At 41.4% G+C, this 21,688-nt stretch overlaps 1 protein-coding gene across 2 annotated transcripts in view; it reads left to right on the top strand.

The window, feature by feature from the left end:
* The first annotated feature begins 294 nt into the window (after positions 1–294).
* The window catches only part of Ift81 (intraflagellar transport 81), a 72,637-nt gene continuing 51,243 nt past the window's right edge, over positions 295–21,688 (top strand). The window contains exons 1-8 of one of the 2 annotated variants that reach the window (XM_027414040.2): positions 295–402; positions 3,946–4,111; positions 6,715–6,818; positions 7,502–7,682; positions 10,708–10,797; positions 14,268–14,333; positions 14,641–14,751; positions 16,430–16,514. In XM_027414040.2, coding sequence (XP_027269841.2) covers positions 296–402; positions 3,946–4,111; positions 6,715–6,818; positions 7,502–7,682; positions 10,708–10,797; positions 14,268–14,333; positions 14,641–14,751; positions 16,430–16,514 — 910 coding nt within the window. In that variant the 5' untranslated portion in view covers position 295. Of the gene's footprint in view, positions 403–422; positions 671–3,945; positions 4,112–6,714; positions 6,819–7,501; positions 7,683–10,707; positions 10,798–14,267; positions 14,334–14,640; positions 14,752–16,429; positions 16,515–21,688 lie in introns of those variants that run through there. The other variant, XM_027414041.2, reaches the window with a different exon arrangement.

Here is a 21,688-nt window from a genome sequence, read left to right as displayed (position 1 = left end):
GAAACCTAAACTCGAAAGCCACACCCAATGCTTCCTGACCCCAAACCCCATGTAGCCCTGCTTCAAAGAAGTAGTCGCTTCAAGTTTGGTAAATAAATAAATGAATGAAGCAGCACACGCAAATAGCACAGCTCAAGTGCGAGCTGTAGAAGGTTCGCAAAGATTATTATCGCCCTAAGTGGGACCAGAAGCCCGGGACACCCTAGGCTTTCTGCAATGGCTCGGGACCCCAGACACCAGAACCAGCTTCCAAGCCCAAGGCCCCGCCCCCGGTGCGTGCCCTAAGCCATAGGAAATGACGTTAGCGCATGGCAACCGTTGCCAAGGAGCGGTCTCTAGGAACCCGGAGAGCCCGGGTGCCTCCCGGTGGGTGGGGAGGTGGTTTCATGAGGAGAATTTGAGGTAACCCCGCCAACTCGCGGTCGGAAACGCGGCGAACCGAGTCCCCTCGAAACTGCGCCCGCCCCGGGCGGGTGGCGGCACCAGGGCCTGCTCGGGGGTCGGCCGCGCGGGGCCTGGCGGGAGCGGGGTCCCTGGTCCCCCTCGGCCCGGGACGCCGTCCTGGGACTCGCAGGAGCCCGTGGGCCTGCGCGCGCTGCCCGACTTGTGCCAGATAAAAGGCGCGCGTCCTGGTTTTAATTCTTGCGCGGCCCCCTGGGCGCTGCTGTGGGTGAGTGCTGGTGAATTAGCGCGGCCAGTTGCGCTGGAAGAGGGAGAGTAATTGCTTTTGCTAATTTTAGCGCGCAGCGCCCGCCGGGCTCCCACAGCCTACCTGTTCAAGAACATCTCTGTCCTCTGCAGGCTGGTGGGCGACCTGGGGTGTGGGATCCCCAGCTGGTTTCTTCCTTTAAGAAAGTTTTTTTTTTTTTTGATTGGCATAGATTAGTTATGCCTAGTGGGTGCCATTATGCGGTCGGTCTTCGTACTTGCATACGGTGTATTTTGATCACACCACCCTCCCATTTCTCGCTCTTTTCCCCCCTTCCACTCCCACCGATTGGGTTCCCTTCCCATTTCCCAGTTCGTCTCCCTTCAGCTTCAATGCCCACCCTCCTCCTTTTTTGGTGGCCCAGTGAGTTTAACTAGGTTTCTTTCAGGAGCATGGGTTGCTTACCGGTGGCACGCCACTGAAGAAACCATTACCTGCCCGTAAATACTCGTTAGCGCCCACGATCCCACTTTTCTGCTCTCTTCTTAGCAACAGTTTACTCATTCATCCAGATGGTTTGATTTTGTGGTTTTGAAAGAGAAAAGAAAACCTACTGATAATTTCCAAATTATTTTAAATATATGTGGATACGAAGACGAGTATTAATATATTTTTACATTTGAACACTTGAACCTCCATAGTTTAAAAAAATAAAGATAAGCCGGACGGTGGTGGCGCACGCCTTTAATCCCAGCAGAGGCAGAGGCAGGCGGATCTCTGTGAGTTCCAGACCAGCCTGGTCTACAAGAGCTAGTTCCAGAACAGCCTCCAAAGCCACAGAGAAACCCTGTCTCGAAAAACCTAAATAAATAAATAAATAAAAAGATAATTCATTTTATTTATTTATTTTTGACAGGGTTTCTCTGTGTAGCTGTCCAGGAAATCACTCCATAGATCAGGCTGGCCTCGTACTCAGAGATCTGCCTGCCTCTGCCTCCTAGCACTGAGATTAAAGTCAGACACCACTATCCCTGGCTGAGATATTTAGAAACCTTAAATTTAGAAGCTCTAGTAAGTTAGTCACTTTTTTTTCCTTTTTACCATCTTATTTATTTACTCATAATTTTATTATTATGAAATAGTAATATTTTTAGTTTTTTGCTATTTTGTATAGTTTTTGTTTGTTTGCTTTACCTACCCAATTAAGGAACCCATTTCATGCTGAGCTTGGTGGCCCTTGATTTTTAATTCCAGCACTCTGGAAGCAGAGGCTTGGTCTACATAGTGAATTCGAGGTCAGCCAGGGCTACATAGTGAGATCTGTTTCAAAAGAAAAAAAAAATTCTTTTAGAGCAACATGCTCATGGCCTCACTTTATGTCTTGACTGAAAGAGTATCTGTTTCATGGTTTTAACTAAGAAAGCACTGAGATAACCTTTTCTTCCTTTGTCTCACTCTACTAGTTTAACAGGGTCTTGTGTAGCCCTGGCTGGCCTCAAATTCTGGCTCCTCCTCTCTCAGCCTCTCCAGTCCTGGGGTTACTGATATGGCATCATAGACAGGACCAGCAGGTCAATTTTGTTGTGGATTTGACGAGGTGGCCCAGGCTTCTTTGAAGTCACCTTGCCCTTCTGATCTTTCTGTTCCCATATACAGCCACATCTAGTTTATTCAGTGCTGGGAATCAAACCCGGGGCTTCCCTACATGTTAGGCCAGCCTGCTACCAACTAAGTTACATCCCCAGGCCAGCAGTAAAGCAATTTCCCTTGGGAAAGCCTTTTCAGTGACTGAATCAGATACACAACTTTTAATTAAAAATTTAAAAAAATGAATTTAAAGTACTTATTTTAGGTGTATGTTTTGCTTGCATGTATGTGTATGTACCACACGCATGCCTGATGCCCGTGATGTTCCGAAGAGGATGTTAGATTCCCTGGAGAAGTTAGGGATGGTTGTGAGCTGCCATGTGGGTGCTGGGAACCAAACCCCAGGTCCTCTGCAAGAGTAGCCAGTGCTCTTAACCACTGAGCACTCTCTCCAGCCCCAGATACTTAGTTTTTTTTAAGGTTACCTTATTTCCTTTAGACTTGGGCTTCTAGGTTTTTTGGGTTTTTTTTTGCTTTTTGGCTTGAGGCCTATGAACAAGTTGAGTTCCTTCAGCCTTGTAGAGGTCACTGTTTCCAGCTTAGTGTGTATTCAAAGTGGAATTGTATAGCTTCCTCATGGAATGCACAGCTTTGCAAAGCAAGAAACAATGTGCACCTAAGAAACTAGAACAACATAAAAAGTAGCTAAAGGAAAGCCTTGCAGTCTGCAGTCGGTATGGTGGGGGTGGAGTGCAGGCTCTGTTCCTTTGCTGCAGAACTTTAGGATTTTCTGAAAAAACTTTGCACCTGAGCAGGGCCTGGAGAGTGTGAGAGTCACACCTCCAAACAAGGGTAAAGGAGGAGCACACATGCCAGGCAGAGAAAAGTGGGTGGAAGTGGGGAGCAGTAACCTGACTGTTGCAGAGTGAAAGGTTGAGCTGGATCATAAAGCTGATGAGATCTAAGCCTTTGTTTCGTAAGAAAGAGAAGCTTACAAGTGACTTGGGATGAGAGGTGGAGGCCAGAAAGCTGGAGATGGTTCGCTTCCTCATTGAGGGTGAAAGGAAACCAGGTCTGAATTACCCAGAGTTGAGGTCCTCCAGGCTGATCCAGTAAATAGACATAGGTGGAGAAGTGTTTGGCAGAGACCTGAACAGCACTAAAGAATATGCCTGAGCTGTAGTGTGTGGGCCCTACTTGCATACTATGGCTGAGGCTAATACAAATATGGGCTCCAGGTTGCCAGATCTGATTTTCAAAAAGAACAAGATCTAGATTTTTTACCATAAAAATCTGTTGTTTTAAATGTGAGTTACCAATTCAAAACAACCAACAAACAAAAAAAATTGAAACAAAATGAAACAAAAAGCTTGCCTGTAATTCTATCTTTAACCCAAGCTAAAAACTGTGTAGCTGTGTTGTTATTCCTTTGCCTGTGTTCAGATGATTTCTGCCAGAGTTGATACATGTACAAAATGAGTCCATATTAAATATTAACAGCATATACAGATTTCATAATGAATTTTCATACTCTGATTTCTTCCAACAAAACTGGCCTTTTCCCTGCATTTTGTATGCCATACATACACATCTCTGCCTGCTTCCTAGGAGCTTAATTCTGATTTTCTTCCAATACTTTCTTTAGCTATCAAGATTGATTTTCTTTTTCAAAAAAATCAAGAAAAGATTTTCTTTTTTTTTCTCTTTAGTTTTAAGCTACAAGACTTAATCATGAGTGACCAAATCAAATTCATTGTGGACAGCCTCAATAAGGAACCTTTTAAGAAGAACTATAACTTAATCACATTTGATTCTCTGGGACCAATGCAACTATTACAAGTTCTCAATGACGTTCTGGCTGAGATCGACCCCAAGGTAAATTTTCTCTTAATTTCCTTTCTGTTGTTGTTGCTTTTGGGCTGTTTTGTTTCTTGTTTTTTCAACACAGGGTCTCTGTAACCCTGGCTGTCCTGGAACTCACTCTGTAGACTAGGCTAGCCTTGAACTCACAGAGATCTGCCTTCTTCTGCCTCCTGAGTGCTGGAAATAAAGGTGTGGCTAAGTTTTCTCTTTCTTTGTAAGAAAAAGTGTGTTAGGACAGCACACCTTTGCCTCTAACCTTTATGGGTCTGCAAAGCCCTCCCCGGGCCCCATTTACTCTGCTTGTAAAGAAGCAGTCATGACCTTTTAGGCCTCTCTACCAAATCACATTTCAGTTATCTACTACACAAATTTATTTTTTTTAATGAAAACAAACATTAATAAACAATATTTGGGAATTTGGGCATTGTTCATTCCAAACTGGTTCCTGATGGTTGGGGGCGATGTCCATACCATGGGGATCATGATAAAAATACAGAAATCCTGGCTGTAGTCCTCTATCGCTGCATCATCTCAGCTGTTTTGGATGTAGGATCAGTTGGGTCACTGCTTCAGGGGGTGTTGCTTGATCAAACCATATTAGTCTGGAAGTAATCCACAGCTTTTCATTTTCTGTGGAAACACAAGCAAGAAATCTTTTCCCAAGTAGCCTGTCCTTAGGCTTAAATTTTGAAGTCAAAGCATTTTTAAAATATATAAGTTGGATTAATTTAGCAGCATTGATAATCAAATGTCTTTTAGTAGCTGTAGTTCTTTCCTCGGCAATCAAAAAATTTAAAGACAACAATACAGCATATAGTATACAGACTATGTATTTTCCATCTTTCCATGGCTACTTATTTATTTCTTTTACTTTTACTTTTTCTTTTTTTGAGACAGGGTTTCTCTGTTAACTTTGACTGCCCTTGAATTCAGTCTGTACACCAGGCTGGCCTTAAAGTCATGAAGATCTGCTTGCCTCTGTCTCCGGAGTGCTGGGATTAAAGGTGTGTGCCACCACACCCAGCTACTCTTTTTTCCTCCTGTTTTTTTTTTTTTTTTTTTCTCTCTCAAAAGCCTACATATATTTTTAAACACACTGTAAACCTTTAGAGGTTTTTCTTTATCTGAATCTGTCCTTATTGTAAATCTTTACCTTTTTCTGGCCACGCAATCCTTTAACTGTTAAACAACACTGCCAAAATTAAAGCAGCGGCTTTCTTAGCCTCTCTCTTTCCCAGATGGTGGAGGTCTGTTTACCATTAGCTCTGAGAGCTGTGCTCACTGCCTTGGTCTATGCTGCCACCAAGGAGCATGCTGCCGGCTTGAAGATGTGGTCACTGCCACTGTGTGGGGGGCACAAACCCACGACTCTGAGATTAAGAGTCTCATGCTCTACTGACTGAGCTAGCCAGGCCTCTGAAAAGGAGCCCTGCGTTTTTTTGCCCCCCCCCCCCTGCTTTTTACTGAGTCAGGAAACCTCTCTGCGGGGCCGCTCAAGTCTCTGCTTGTCTCTAGCAAAACAGAGACCACCCGAGAAAATGCTGCTAACAAGAAGTTATGCACAAGCATGACTGTTCTTTTGCTACTAAAAATCTCTTTATAAGCTTTTGTGAAATTTACATGGAAGTTCATAACACTACCGTCCACAGCTGGGTTCTGCCGCCACTTGGCTAGTTGCAGGAAGGCGACTCACAGCACCTGGTGGCTCTCAGCAACTGACAGCTCATGGTGGGAGGTTCACTGCTTCCTCTGGGAACCTCAGGGCGTGGAGTCATCCCACTCCTGACACCATTCTGTAATAATAAGTCTTTACTCCAAAGCCTCCGGAGTCCTGCTGCCACATGGGCATTTTCTGCCAGGCCACCCAAGTTCCGCCCGCCGCCATGTTAAGGTCCCAAGTAACACAGACTTATATTAGGTACAGTGCTTCTGGCCAATCCCTAGGATTTCTTATTTGCTAGCTCAGTCTTAATTATCATCCATAATCATAAGACTTATCTTATGGAGGATGCCTTCTGCTGGCGTCCTCTTCCTAGGTCACATGGTGACTGCAGAGCAGAGAGCAGGAGGAAAAGAGAAAGGGCCACAAAATTATTTTTTACATTTTATTTTTTTGTGTGCATGTGTGTGTGCATGTACATGCTTATCAAACCCATGAAAGAGGACAACTTTGAGGCATCAGCTCTCTCCTTCTGCTGTGCGGGTCCCTGTAGTCAGACTGGGGTTGCAGACCCATTTACCATTGAGCCAGTTTGCTGGCCCCTCAGTTTTTTATTCAACCCTTATTTAGACATTATTTCTCTGCTTCTAGACACGGATAGCTTTGGTCCTGGAGTAAAGATGCATTTTACAAAGGTTTTATTGTATTGCAGGTTAGTTCATGTCTTTTATACACTTTCCCATTGGAGACTTTTTAAAGCTTGCCATTCTAAACTTGAATCCTGATCTGGCTTATGTGCTCCCTCACTTGGCATCTGGGCCCTGTACGTGATCTGTTTTATGAAGAGACCATTGTGCCTGTTAGCTCCAGCAGAGCAAGCTTGTCAATGAGTTTAAATAGTTTTCTTTGTTAAATATACAACAATGACATATTTTCCAATTTCTTTGTTTGTTAGCAAGATGTTGATATCAGAGAGGAGATGCCAGAGCAGACAGCCAAACGGATGCTGAACCTTCTTGGTATCCTTAAATACAAACCTCCAGGAAATGCCACAGACATGTAAGAATCTGCTCCTGTATCATGCTTTCTTTAAGCCATGCTTTAAAGCCCCATCCTCCAGATGCTACAGTTGGTCTTTTTAGGCAACACCTGGTGCTCCCTCATTTGATGGCCTTGGGATATCACAGAACTTGAAAACCATTTTAATTCTTCTAATGCTGTTTTGTCATGTAGCAGTCTTAAGTGGATCAGTTCTCCCCCTCTGACCAAAAAGGTCAGGCAAATGGCATTTTATGATTTATGCCATTCTAGATAAAAACAAGTCTGGGGCTGGAGAAATGGCTCAGTGTCAATAGTGTTTGCTGTTCCTTAGAGGACCTGAGTTTGGTGGCTCTCCATCAGATGCCCTCTTCTGGCCTCTCAGGGTACACACACACACACACACACACACACACACACACACACACACACACCCCTCATATACTTATACAAATGTACACATACATATAAATAAAAATGAGCCTTAAGAAACCAAAACAACTGAAATGCTTCAACACAACTTCTTGGATACTTTAGTAATATACTGAGGATCCAATTTTCTGACTAACGTAAGACTAACTTAGCTTTGTATCCACATTTTAAAAGTAGTCTCTAAATCAATAAGGACCGTGTAGGTCACGCTTTGAATAAAGGCTGTCTTTCCTGTCTGTGCTGACTGCTTCTGTGGTATGTTTCCTTCATAGGAGTACCTTTCGTCAGGGTTTGGTGATTGGAAGTAAACCTGTAATTTACCCAGTGCTCCACTGGCTGCTTCAGAGGAGTAATGAACTAAAGAAAAGGGCATATTTAGCCCGTTTTTTAATAAAACTGGAGGTGCCAAGTGAGTTTCTACAGGATGAAACTGTGGCCGACACCAATAAACAGGTACATAGTAGTGGACAAAGCTGCTTGTCTTCAGTGTTAATCTCTCTCTAGTTGTTACTTTAGGGTTCCAAGTGCCCCAAAAGGAAAATAGTGTCAGCTGATGGTCAGCTGTAGTCATGTCTTAAACAGTGACTTTCACACACAAGTAGTGTTTGGTGATAGGAAATGGAGATAGATGTTCAGGACTTTCTGTATTTAGTAATTCTGGATAGATGGACCCCTGGGCTTGAGACTGCAGAGCACTATGCTGCTCACAACAAGGCAGTTACTTAGTTTGTTTGTTATTCAAATGAGAGAGAAGCCGGCTATCATCATAATTACACCAGGACAAATTTAGCCAGTCATACTACTACTGGCCAGTTGGAACATGTGAGCCCCTGCATCTGATCCAGGGTTGCAGTCTCTTTCAGGGTGGAGAGAGTACTGGAAGTTTACAGTGCATTTTTCTCAGCAACATTGGCTTCTGGCCTTGGATTTTTCTTTAAGCTCTTGACTACTGTGGTCTGGTTCTTGGGTCCTCTTGTCTCAAAGTAACTGGCTGACCACAGACTGTAGAAAAAGAGAAACCCAACTGGATTTCAAAGAATATGTGTGTGGGGAGGGAGGGTTTCAAGACAGGGTTTCTTTGTAGCTTTGGAGGCTGTCCTGGAACTCACTCAGTAGGCCAGGCTGGTGTCGAACTCTCAGAGATCCACCTGCCTCTGCCTCCCAAGTGCTGGGATTAAAGGCATGCACCACCATCGCTGGCTAGTTTTTTTTATACTTTTATTTCATAGTAGTTAGACTGATTTAGGTCAGTTTGTTATGAAGTTTGTCTTTTCCAGTAGACTATAAGGTCCATGGAGACAGGTGTTGTTTATACTATCTGTCTTTTTTTCTTCCAGAATTTGGTATAGTGACTTCTGTATGTTGGTTCCTCAGTATTTATACTGAATCAAAACAACGGAATGATTTTATTTTTCATCTATGTATTGTTATGGCTATCAGTAAAAGTAAAGTTCATATTGATCTCTTAAAGCCACAGTGCCCTAGTAGGCATTTATGTGATAAAGAAAACAGGGATGTGTAAGTGTGGAGTAGTTCTACTCCCTCCCCACCCCCTTCATAAATGGGTTCATATGTATTACATATATCTCTAGCAGGGATGTTAAAAGATTGCATTTTGGATATCTGATATGTATTTGATAATGTAAATAATTCCTCTAGAGGAAGTTTATTAATAGTAAACTTCTTGAAGCATGTATGAGAGGTCTGTGTATTTAAAAAGAGGCACATTTAGCAAAAATACTAATAAAAATTTTATGTTGTTGCTGGATGGTGGTGGTGCACACCTTTAATCTCAACATTGGAGAGGCAGAGGCTGGTGGATCTCTGTGAGTTCAAGACCAGCCTGGTCTACAGAGCAAGTTCTAGGACAGCTAGAGCTGTTACACAGAAAGTGTGCCTCAAAACACCCAAATATCTATCTATCTATCTATCTATCTAGATATAGATATAGATATAGATATATGTATATATGTGTATATATATGCATATATAGAGAGAGTTGTCTTTCTGTTTTTTTTTTTTTTTTGGAGACCAGGCTGGCCTTGAACTCACAGAGATCCACCTGCCTCTGCCTCCTGAGGGCTGGGATTAAAGTTGTGCACCACCAACGCCCGGAGAGAGTTGTCTTTCTGAATGAAGAGTTTTAGAATGAATGATTTGTAAATTTATAGAATATGACCAGTCAAAAATATTAATATTTCTGATAATTGTCATTTAAAAAAATACTGTGGTGTGTGTGTGGTGCTAGAGATTGAGCCCAGAATCTTTTTTTTTTTAAGATTTTATTTATTTATTTATTTATTTATTATGTATACAACATTCTGCTTCCACGTATATCTGCCCACCAGAAGAGGGCACCAGATCTCATAACGGATGGTTGTGAGCCACCATGTGGTTGCTGGGAATTGAACTCAGGACCTCTGGAAGAGCAGTCAGTGCTCTTAACCTCTGAGCCATCTCTCCAGCCCCTGAGCCCAGAGTCTTTTTTAAAAAAAATTAATTTTTATTTTACGTGGATTGTTGTTTTGCTTGCATGTATGTATGTGAGGGTGTCAGGTCTTGGAGTTACAGACAGGTGTGAGCTGCTATGTGGGTGCTGGGGAATTGAACCCAGGTCCTCTGGAAGAGTAGTCAGTAGTACTATTTACCACTGAGCCAGCTCTCCAGCCCCAGTTCAGGGTCTTATGCATGTTAGGGACATGTGCTACCACTGAACTATACTTTCAGACCTTAGGCTACTGTTGATTTAAAAGTAGGATAACAGCTATGGTATTTTTCTTTAACTGACTACTCTTTATTATACACCTGTGAGGATTATGTCCTGTAGTAAGCCCTGGGGTTACGAAGGTATTCATAATAAATGCAGTCCTTACCCTCCTGGCCATTGCTCTTTTCTGGAAGGATCCAGACAAATAATTACTCTATTATAACATGATCTCTACTCTGATAGACAAGGAACCAAAGCTGGCTTCTCTGAGAATAGTGGTAGCTATGCTGAGACTGTTGGGATGAATCTGTTATCCAGGTTGATAGGGAGGACGTCACAAGTGTTCTCAAAGGGAATAGGATAGGTAACCTGCAGGTGGGAACCAGGGCTGTTGCAGGGTCAACATAGCTAGAGTTGAGATTGTGAAAAAGTAGTAGCCAGAGATGGAGCCAGAGAAGCATTTACTGAGGAGACCATGCAGATCTCGTTTTTTACATGCTGTATGGATTGTAAGAATGTGCAGGGCTTTGTTTTGTTTTTGAGACAAGGCCTTGATATGTAGCCCATGCTGACCTCACACCCATGATCCTTCTGCCTTAGCCTTCCAAATCTTAGAATTACATTCATGTGCCTTCATGGCTGCTTTTAGAACATGTTTTAAAGTTCTTCTTCTAAGGATCTAAGTGATTGCTGCAAGTTAATGGGCAGCTTGATGAAGACAACACAGCTGTATGTAGTCGTAGCTGGTAACCTGCTAACTTCCTCTTTCAGTATGAAGAGTTGATGGAAGCCTTTAAAACCCTGCATAAAGAATGTGAGCAGCTCAAAACATCTGGATTTTCTACAGCAGAGATAAGAAGGGTAAAGAAATATCCACCTGGACCTGAGTAATACTGTATTCAGATCTTTTGATTTTGGTTAATGCAGCATGAGTTTTAACTGTATGGAAACTAGTGACAGTAAATGACTGCTTTTGCAGGACCTTTAATATCGGTGTGTAGACATATGTATCCATGTGTGTGCATGTGGAGGCCAAAGGGCATCTGGAGTCTCCCTTTGCAGAATCTCTCACTGAACCTGAAGCTTTGGCTAATTGGACTGACCAGCTATATCTGTCTGTCTCCAACCCCAGCACTGCAATTACAGGCACACTCAACCATGCCCAGCTCTTCCTTTGTAGTCCTTTACTGAAGAAATTAATAAGGGCAATGAGTTCATGTTTCGTGTTGACAACTATAGCAGGGATTTAGAAATACTTCATTTTGAATCTTTCTTTGGTATGTATTCTACATATGATACAGAGAATGCAGAAGAGAACAAAGAAAGAAGTTGTGTGAGTGTATATGAGATCATGCGATACATAGTTACTCCATCTTGCTTTCTTTATGAAGGCTAGAGGACTATCTCAGGTGTCATCCTCAGGATGCCATCATCCTCCTTAGAGACAGGGTTTCTCATTGGTGAGACTGTCTGACCAGCAAGGCTCAGAGAACCTCCTGTTTCCACCTCCTTAATGCTGGGATTACAAGAGCATGCTACCATGCTTGCTTATTGTGTAGGTGCTGGAGAATGGTACTGAACTCAGGGCCTGGCTCTTGTGTGCGAGGCAAGCTATATCAACCAAGCCTTTCCCACAGTCTCACTGCTTTTTTAAGATTCGTTTTTATTATTTTAAAATGTGTTCATGTGTGAATCTGTGTGGGAGTACATGCATGTAAGTGCAGGTGGCTGCAGAGTCCAAACAAGATGTTGGATCCCCCAGAGCTGGAATTACAGGCAGTTAAGATGGTCTAACATGGGTATTGGGAACCGAACTCAGGCATACATGCTCTTAACCACTGGACCATCTCTCCAGCGCCTGTTACTTTTTTTTTTTTTAAGTTTTTCAAGACAGGGTTTCTGTGTATAACAGTCCTGTCCTTGCTGTCCTGGAACTCACTTTGTAGACCATAGTGTCCTTGTACTCACAGCACAGAGATCCACTGCTTCTGCCTCTGGAGTGCTGGAACTAAAGGTGTATATCATCACTGCCTAGCTTCCTTGTTGCTTTTTAATTATTACATTATGAGTATATTTTCATTCTTATTTTTCTACAAAGTTATAGCAATGACCCAATTTATTTTCTGTAGTAAATATACATTAATCATATTTAGGTTTTTGCTTCGTTTTTTGCTATTATAAATAATGCCATGATTATCAGCATGATTTTTGTATGGCTATGATAGTTTCTTTCTTTCTTTTTTTGGTTTTTCAAGACTGGGTTTCTTTATGTAGCTTTGGAGCCTATCTTGGCACTCAATCTTTAAACCAGGCTGGTCTTGAACTCAGAGATCCACTTGCCTCTCCCTCCCGAGTACTGGGATTAAAGGCATGTGCCACCACCGCTTGGCTGGCTATGGTAGTTTCTTTGCAATATTTTGTAGACATAGAATTGCTTATTAACTCACAGAAATTATTTTAGGGCTTTTAATCCATGTTCTCCAGAAGATATTTTTACATTCTGCCAGGCGTTTAGGTCCTTTCCTTAAAGACTTGCTATTCTGACCTGCATGAATTTTGTATTTTTAGAATTCCTGAGTTATGAGTGCTATCTTTGTACTCTCATTAAATCAGGGACATCAAAGTTTCTTCCTCAGGGAAGCCGTCCCCAACTCCCTAAATAGATCACTTTCCCTAGTTCTTTTCCTGTGGTGGCATTCATTGCCCTTTTAATTGCCTTCATGTTTGTCTTTCTAAGTGCATAAAAAAACCAGGGCTACGTCTGTGCACCTTCACCGTGTGTTCCCAGTGCCTGACACCAGTGCGTGGGCACCTGGCAGGCCCTCAGCAAGAGCTTGGTGATTGGAGATGAACAGTGATCTCAGCTCTGATAGATAAGAAGGACCAGTGAGAGGTCCTCTGCTGTGTCCTGTGAATGAATCCACAGCCATGATTCAGGGAACAGAGTCTGGTTTTAACCTAATTCATTATTACTAAATATTCCTGAACACTTAGAAAATACAGTTAAAGAATAAATAGAAAAGAGTTCACTCACCATCACATGTTCTTGAGGTACCTACTGTTGACAAATTTCCTTGGAATTGAACTATATATAACTGGTGTAATTTGCTTCTTTCAAGGAATGTCATTTCATAACTTTCCTCATGTCATTAAACACTCTTCTGCACCATTTTAATGACTTGTATTTTGTTACATTGTAGTTAATCGTTGTCTGACATTTAGATTCTTCCACATCTGAGCTTCATTGTACATGTGGAGGTGCCACAGTGTATTGTGGAGGGAGGTCAGAGGATGACAGCTTAGGGGAGTTATTTTCTCCTTCCACCATGTAGGTCCTAGAATTAATCTCAGGTTTTCAGGCTTGGCACCAGGTGCCTTTACCCACTGAGCCATCCTGCTGACCTTAGTGAGCATTTTATTTAGAACACCCCATGTGCAGAGTTCCTGGAATGTTTATTTTATGACCTCTTATATTATTCTTTAACACAACACTATCAGTAGTGAGTAAGAGTGCTCATTTCCTGAAATCCTACCAGTACTGGCTACCATTGTTTAGGTTACCTATAGTATTATTGCATAGGTTTTTGGTTTTTGTTTGTTTAGGAAACATATTTGTCTTTTTCTGTTTTCATTACAAACCATTGTAGAGCTGATTTAAAAGAAGGTAGTTTATTTTTAATTATTTTTCACAGAAAAAAATTTGGTTGATTGATGAACCCATACACAATTTTACATCTTAAGAACATCATATGGGCCAGGCATGGCGGTTTGCACACATTTAATCCCAGCATTCGGGAGGCAGAAACAGGTGGATCTCTTGAGTTTGAGGCCAGCTTGTCTACATAGTGAGTTCCAAAATAGTCAAGGATATCTAGGGAGATGCCGTGTTAAAATCAAAACAAAACAAACAAAAGCCTACCATAACCTTAAAAAAGTAATTTTGATGGGAAATCAGCAGAATATATGGTTTGGTATTTAACAGAACAGATCGGATGTCAGCAGCTGTTCATGTACTTAGGCCTGCATACATTTCACCATGGAAGATTTTTGAAAACTCATATAGCCATATTTGGAATCAGAACACAAGTGTGCTGGCTGGCAGCTTTACCTTGCTGCGCTATAACCTGCTTTAGTTGCTTTTCTAGATGAATGCCAAGCTGCCAAAAAAATTTTCTTGCATAAAGAAGCCTGGGGGAAATGGAAATGGCCCTAAATCAAAAGAAGATCTTTGTTACTTGCTGCTGTGGTTGTAATGGGATACAGAGCTTGTGCAAAACCCACCTCAGTCCTATAGACGGAGCGCTTTTAATGGCCTCTTTACTACTTTTTAGGACATCAGTGCAATGGAAGAAGAAAAGGACCAACTCATGAAGAGAGTTGAACGTTTGAAGAAAAGGGTAAGTCAAGAATTAGCCTGTAGACTTCAGTGCGTCCTAAGGACTGGCAGAGCTTTCGGAATGCAAATAAAGATTAAGCCAGGCATGGATACCCAGTGGAGGATGGACTCCAGTAACACTGGAGGAAAGGGAATCTCCCAGGCAGTAGCCCAAAACTCTCAAGGACCTGGAGTTGAAAGCTTGGCTGTCATCTCTGGGGAGTACTGTTTACCAGAAGGAAATGATAAGTGGACGCTGGAGTCACATGACTTGCTAATGCCTTTCTCAAACGTGACAGTAACATGTTCTACTTATTCCCTTACTGTAGGTGGAGACTGTTCAGAATCATCAGCGGATGCTTAAAATAGCCAGACAGCTTCGGGTTGAGAAAGAGAGAGAAGAATTTCTTGCACAACAGAAACAGGAACAAAAGAATCAGGTATCCACAGAAAGTTTTTACATATTCAGGATCACAGAAGTAGCTCCTCTTGGTAATAAAAAATACATATAAAAGTGAACTTTAAATTTCATATTTCCTTTTGGCAATGTGATGGACCTACTCTTTTTCTTTAGAACTGGCACGTGCGCTCTCACGCGCTCTCACGCGCACGCACGTGTGTGTGTGTGTGTGTGTGTGTGTGTGTGTGTGTGTGTGTGTGTGTGAGTGTGTGTGTGCATGTGTGTATGTGTGAGTGTGTACGTGTGTGTGAGTGAGTGCATGTGTGTGTGAGTGTGTGTGTGTGTTGCCTTCCTCATGCTGTTTTTCTTTCTTTCCATTTTTTTTTACCTGTTTGAAGTATTTGAGGATTGAACCTAAGGCACATGCTAGACATGCACTCTACAATTGACCTGTAGCCCCAGCTTTCTTTTTATTTTGAGACATGATTTGCTTATTTGCCACTGGAATGAAATGTACAGGGTCCAGTGATAACATTCTTATTGCCTCAGACATAGGGTGCCCTGTAAAGATCCTGTTCCATTAGCAGCTGACCTTACTGCTGCTCTGTAGGAACACGAGCCTACTGCAGTCCAAACTCAGCACTTACACACATAGTATGGAGCCCCAAATAAGGTGTTGCTACTGTTGACAGTGTCACAAAATCCTAATTAAAAATAGTTCAGGGCCTCAGAATCACCCACACTACTATGTTTTTAAACTTCATCTTAAAGAAGAAATTATTTGGCCTGTAAGTATTGCTTTAATTTATTAAAAAATGCCTTAAACTTTAAAAACATTATTTCAAATCATTGTAATTTCTAAATAGTCAATTTGAGCTGGCACTTTAGATACTCAGCTCCATGGGAACTTGACTTGGGACCACAGTAGCTGCACTGCAGAAGTGAGCTCATTTCCTTAGGCTTGAATGGTTATTTAATGTCAGTTTCTGATGCTGAAGCATTACTGAGACTGTTAACATTTCCTAGGTACAAGGGAACCATGTTACACAAGGAAAGGCTACTGCATGTCTCTCTCCAATGGATATTATTTATTTACTTACTTACTTTTGGAGTCAGGTCTTTCTATGTAGTCCTGGCTGTCCTGGAGCTAGCTATGTAGACTGTACTTGAACTCACAGAGATTCCCCCTGCCTCTTTATCCTGAGTGCTGGGATTAAAGGTGAATGCCACCACACAGCCACAGAGATTTTTCTTTCATCACTATCTAAAACAGCAACTAAAGAAAAATGTTCTGGAAGCATGTTTTAAATTTTGTATGAGGAACTAGGTATTGTTATAGTATATAAGGGCACCTGATGATCTTGTAGATCTGTTTGGTTCCCAGCAGATAGGATAGGATGGCTCACAACTTGTTGTAACCAATTCCAAGGGCTCTGCCACCCTCTTCAGATGCCGTGGGCACCTGCCTGCAGGGGCACACGTGCATATATGCAGGCACACACTCAGGTACACATCACTCGTATATAAAATAAATAAAATCTAAATTTACACAAAAATATATCGAGAAAACTAGTTATAGTTTTGGTTTAACATACTTGCTTTCTTAGTATTTATCAGTTTCTTCTGTAGTGTGGGAATCCCATGTATTCCCATTCCTTGCCTATGTGAGCATTGTTTCACTAGACTGAGCAAGTAATAAATCAAATTGTTGTTTAAAGCTGTTTCACGCAGTGCAGAGATTGCAAAGAGTGCAAAACCAGCTGAAAAGTATGCGACATGCTGCAGCGGATGCAAAGCCCGAAAGTAAGTGAAGATTTACTTATTTATTTATGATTTTTTTAAAGATTCCCTATGGCTTTCTTAACATTTCTTTTTCATATAGTTTATTTTTATGTGTGTTGGTGTTTTGCCTGCATGTATGTCTGTGTGAGGCTGTCGATCTTGGAGTTATAGACACTTGTTAGCTGCCATGTGGGTGCTGGGATTTGAACCCAGGTCTTCTGGAAGAGAAGATAGTGCCCTTAACTGCTGAGCTATCTCTCCAGCCCTGTAAGTGATTACATGATGTAGATTATTAGAAAATGGTAAATTCCACCAGGATATTCCTTAAAATGATTGGTGGGAATTAATTATCTCACCATTTTGGAGCATCATTTCCTACATGGTCAGTTGGAATCCTGATTAAAATCATCCATGAGTTTTCAAAACTATTTTTCTCCCTCCTGTTTTCAGTCACGGGGTGAAACTGGTGTTAACTGTGAGAGTGAGCTCTTCCCTGTGTGTTGAAGATGGGAGCTGTGAAAAAGATGCATGGAAACAACATGAATCCTTGTCAAAGCTATAGAGAAAAGGAGTCAATGCTGCATGTTTTCTGTGGCTTGGCTTGTAGAATAGCGGGATTAGTGATGTGGTGTCCCTGGCTGAGTTGTGTGTGGCTTTGCACAGGCAATGAACTGTTCTCATAACCCACTTGAACCCATCCCAGGCATTTTGAAAGTGTTCTTGTCTCTCAGCAAGGAGAGTACCCAAGCTAAAAACAATATAAAGCTCTTGTTTGTGTTAGAGAAATATTACACTGTAAATCTAGCTAAGGGAGGGGTAGTAATCTAAAGATAGTACATGATCTATAGAATGACAGTAATAAAAGTGACAGACAGTTACAGTTGTTGGCAAAGATATACAGAAATTGGAACCCTCATATTTGTGGAAATGTAAAAGGATGTAACTGCTTTAAAAAAACAGTTGAGGAATTCCTCAAAATGCTAAAATTTGTCACCACAGTGTAAGTATGGAGGGCAGAAGACAACTTGTGGGGGAGTTGGTTTTCTCCTCTCTGTGGTCATCACACCTGGAGGCAAGTGCTCACCAACTCCTGAACTACTATTTCTAATCTCAGGCATATACCTAAGAGATCGAAAACATCTACTCAACCAAAAACTTCTTGAACATGCATGTGCATTGGAGCATTACTTGTGATAAGCAAAAGAGTTGAAACAACCACATGTTCCTAAACTGATGCATAGATTAGCAAAGTATGGCATATTCATACATTGGAATATTGTTCTGCCACCAAAGTGAATGAAGTAGTAACACATGCTATGAAACATGTGAACTTCAAAAACAACTGTGAGAGACAGCCATAAAAGGGCACATATTGCACAGTACTATTTATAAGAAATATCTGAAATAAGAAAATTCATAGAGATAGAAATCAACTCAGTGGGAAGAAACTATGGTTGGGAGAAGTCCAAGTAAGTGCCTGCAAGTGAGTTCAGAGACTTTGGGAGCTGATAATAATGACCTAATGAACTGTTCAGGTGGTGGACACCTATTTATATACTGAAACCACTGCATTATATCTATCAATGGTTGAACTTTGTGGAAGATAAATGCTAGCTCAATAAAACTATTAAAAGAGATTAATACAGGAGCTGGAATGATAGCTCAGTAGTTAAAATGGCTTAGCACCTGCAGCTCTTGCGGAGGACCCAGGTTCGGTTCCCAGCACCGACATGGCAGTCTACAACTATCTATAACTCTAGCTGATGTCCTTCCCTGACATCTGTGGGCAAGGCAGGCATATGGTGCATAGACATATAATGCAGGCAAAACACCCAGACACATAAAGTAAACCCTTAAAAAAAGGGGGGGGGGAGCAGAAGCAGAAACAGAAGAAGAAGAAGAAGAAATAGAAATGAGTACAAAACTCCTATTTACAAGAGGAGCATCTAAGACATTTTGGTTTCCAGCTTTCCAAATCACCCCTCACTCATTTCAGTCTAAATTCCAATTTAAGCAGTGAGTGTGCATTTAGGTGGTGGTGTCCTTTAATTCTTTGTTTATTAAATTTTACTTTCTCAGTGGTTAATTTTAAGCAGGAAGGTTTTTTGCCTTTATTTGTAGGACATGTTCTTTATATGTTTCTATTATAAAAGGAAGATGAATGCACAAAAGACTCCATTAAACTACAGCTATTTAATGATGAACATCAAAAAGTAATTTGTGTGTAAAAAATTTAGTACTAAATACCCTGTTTTAGACTCGAGCATGAGTGACAGCTCACAAAAGCTGGGGACCTGGAGCATACTTCACAGCCTACAGGCAGCTCAGCAGATTGGAGAGTGTCCTTTCCAAGTGACTCTGGTCTAACCTCTTCCAGGAAGTTGGGATACTTTCTCCTTCCAGGCAGCTGGTCTGTCTCAAAGCTGTCTTTGCAGCTTGGCCAGTGTATTAGTCAGGGTTCTCTAGATCAGTGGTTCTCAACCTTCCTAATGCTGCAATTTAATACAGTTCCTCCTCTCATGGTGACCTCCAACCATACATAAGATTATTTTGTTGCTCCTTCATAACTGTAATGTTGCTATTCTTATGGAATTGTAATATAAATATCTGATATGCAGGATATCTGATATATGACCCTCAGAAAAGGGTCACAACCCACAGTTGAAAACCACAGCTCCTGAGTAATATAACTTATAGAATGCATGAGTGTGTGTGTTTGTGTGTGAGTGTTATAGAAGAGTAGATTTATTCGAATGACATACAGGCTGTAGTCTAGCTGTGAATGGAAACTCCAAGAATCTAGTAGTTGCTTATTTCACAAGGCTGATATCTCAGCTGGCTTTCAGTATACACTAGAATCCCAAAGAAGTAGGTTCTAATACTAGTGAAAGAATGAACTTGCTAGCAAGGTGAGAACAAGCAGGCAAAGAACCAAAACTTCCTTCTTCCATGTCCTTACATGGGCTTCTAATAGAATGTGTGGCCCAGATCAAAGATGGGTTTCCCAACTCAAATGATCAGAAATAAAGGCGTGTCTTCCTACCTCAATGATCCAGATTGAAGTGGATCTTCCTACTTCAAATTAAGCTAAAATCCTCATGGGTGTGCCTTCTAGTTTTGGGTTTTAGTTAACTCCAGATGTAGTTAGGTTGACAACCAACAACTAGTCTGAGAGTAACTCTCAGCTGCTTTATTGCTTACTTTGGGAGGGAAGGGCTTAGTAAATCTGGTCAATTTCAGGAACTTCCTGAAGCTATTCCGAGTTGTTTGCTTTCCTGCTTAAGGAGCTTCCTTGCAGGATGTAGTGCTTTCTTGTACAGTTTCTAGAAAACTGTTACGAAAAAGGAGGTAGGAGTTGAGGCTTATCAGACAGGAAGGAAAATTCAAGTGAGGAAAAAGTGGCAGAAAATACAGATAAAAAGAAAATATTCTATGTAATGCATACACTTTGTGAGCAGGAGCTGGGGCCTAGGATTCCCTGCTCATAGCTCACGCATGCTGGGCAGACGCTCTGTCTTACTTCTGAGCTCTGTTCCCAGACTGCCATTGGCCTTTGATGAAGATAGCAGACTTGCTCCTTACCCTGAACTTCCTTGTGGCCTTTGTGATGTCTCCCTCAGGACCCTTCCCCTTCTCCAAACAGTCATTGATCTACTTTTTGTCACTGTAGGATTAGTTTGTGTTTTTAAAACTTTTTAAAATAGAAAAATATAGGAAGTGTGTGAACACCTGGAGATGAGGAGACTGCTCCCCACATAGCCAAAGAAGAGGGAATGTAGAGTTAGTGAGAAAATGCCTGGGAATGAATGCCTGTCGGAGTGGACCCTGGTGCATTAAACCTTCCTTTCTCCAGTCCTCAAAAGGGGCAGGGTGGGGGCATTGAAAGAATGAATGGAAAACTTCTGAATTTGCATTAATAAAATTTTTCATGTCCCATTTGTACAACAGAACTAGAAATAATGTTAAGGCTTTGGGCCATTTTTATTATACAATCTTCATACATAGATTACTTAAACTAGAAACTCATCATTTCTAAAAGTCAAGCCAGAATTTGTAAATGCAAAGATCAGAAATAAGCTATGTAAATCTCTCCAGTCTAGGAATTTACAATAAAACCATTATTCACTGAGAATATTGTATACTTGTATGTTTGCCAAAATAAGAAAACTATTAAATCTTAAAAATATTTACTAAGGCAGTGGTGGCGCTCATCTTTCATCCCAGCACTTGGGAGGCAGAGGCAGGCAGATCTCTGTGAGTTCAAGGCCAGCCTACTCTACAGAGCAAGTTCCAGGATAGGCTCCAAAGCTACACAGAAACCCTGTCTCGGGGAAAAAAAAAATTTTTACTAGCCAGGCAGTGGTGGCACACGCCTTTAATCCCAGCACTTGGGAAGCAGAGGCAGGCGGATCTCTGTGGATTTGAGGCCAGTCTGGTCTATAGAGCAAGTTCCAGGACAGCCAGAACTGTTACACAAAGAAACCCTATCCTGAAAAACAAAACCAAACAAAACAAATTTTTATTATAAATTAATACTTGAAAAAAACAAAAACAGGCAAATCTAAAACATTTATGGAAGCGGACACTTTTATTTCTCCTTTTCAGATTTGAATTTGTTGACTCCTAGCATTGTCTTTATTAGTTTGATGCCAACAAATTATTACATGTTACTGTTTATGAAGTATTAGAAGTAGAGATACAATAAAAGAGAAAGAAGCCAGACCTGCCTTTAATCCTAGCACTCAGGAGGCAGAGGCAGGCAGATCTCTGTGAGTTCATGGCCAGCCTGTCCTACAGAGCAAGTTCCGGGATAGCCAGGACTGTATAGAGACAGTGTCTCAAAAAATAAACATCTAGCAACAAAAAGAAAAAAAAAGAAAAGAAAGAAAAAGAAGATTAAAATGTCTGTTGTGTAAGAGGGGGCCTGGGGTAGACTTCATTTGTGTTTTCATTTGGTTCACTGGCTTCTTAAATACTTAGAAGGCAAAATAGGACACTGATGGATCTGATTCTGTAACTGCACCTCGTGCATATTTTGTAATTTTAGGAATTGGGTTATGAAGTTAAAAGGGTCATAATATCACTTTTACTATAATTATCTAAATACTCTTCCATGTAAATTATGATTTATATTCATACTAATTAACCTGGAAGGATTCCAGTGATCTTCTATGGCACTGTATGGGTGCCGCATA

Source organism: Cricetulus griseus, chromosome 4 (genome assembly GCF_003668045.3).
Source record: "Cricetulus griseus strain 17A/GY chromosome 4, alternate assembly CriGri-PICRH-1.0, whole genome shotgun sequence".
NCBI classification, from domain to species: domain Eukaryota; kingdom Metazoa; phylum Chordata; class Mammalia; order Rodentia; family Cricetidae; genus Cricetulus; species Cricetulus griseus.
Note: the sequence above shows the minus strand (reverse complement) of the source record. Positions and strands in the feature narration are given on the sequence as shown.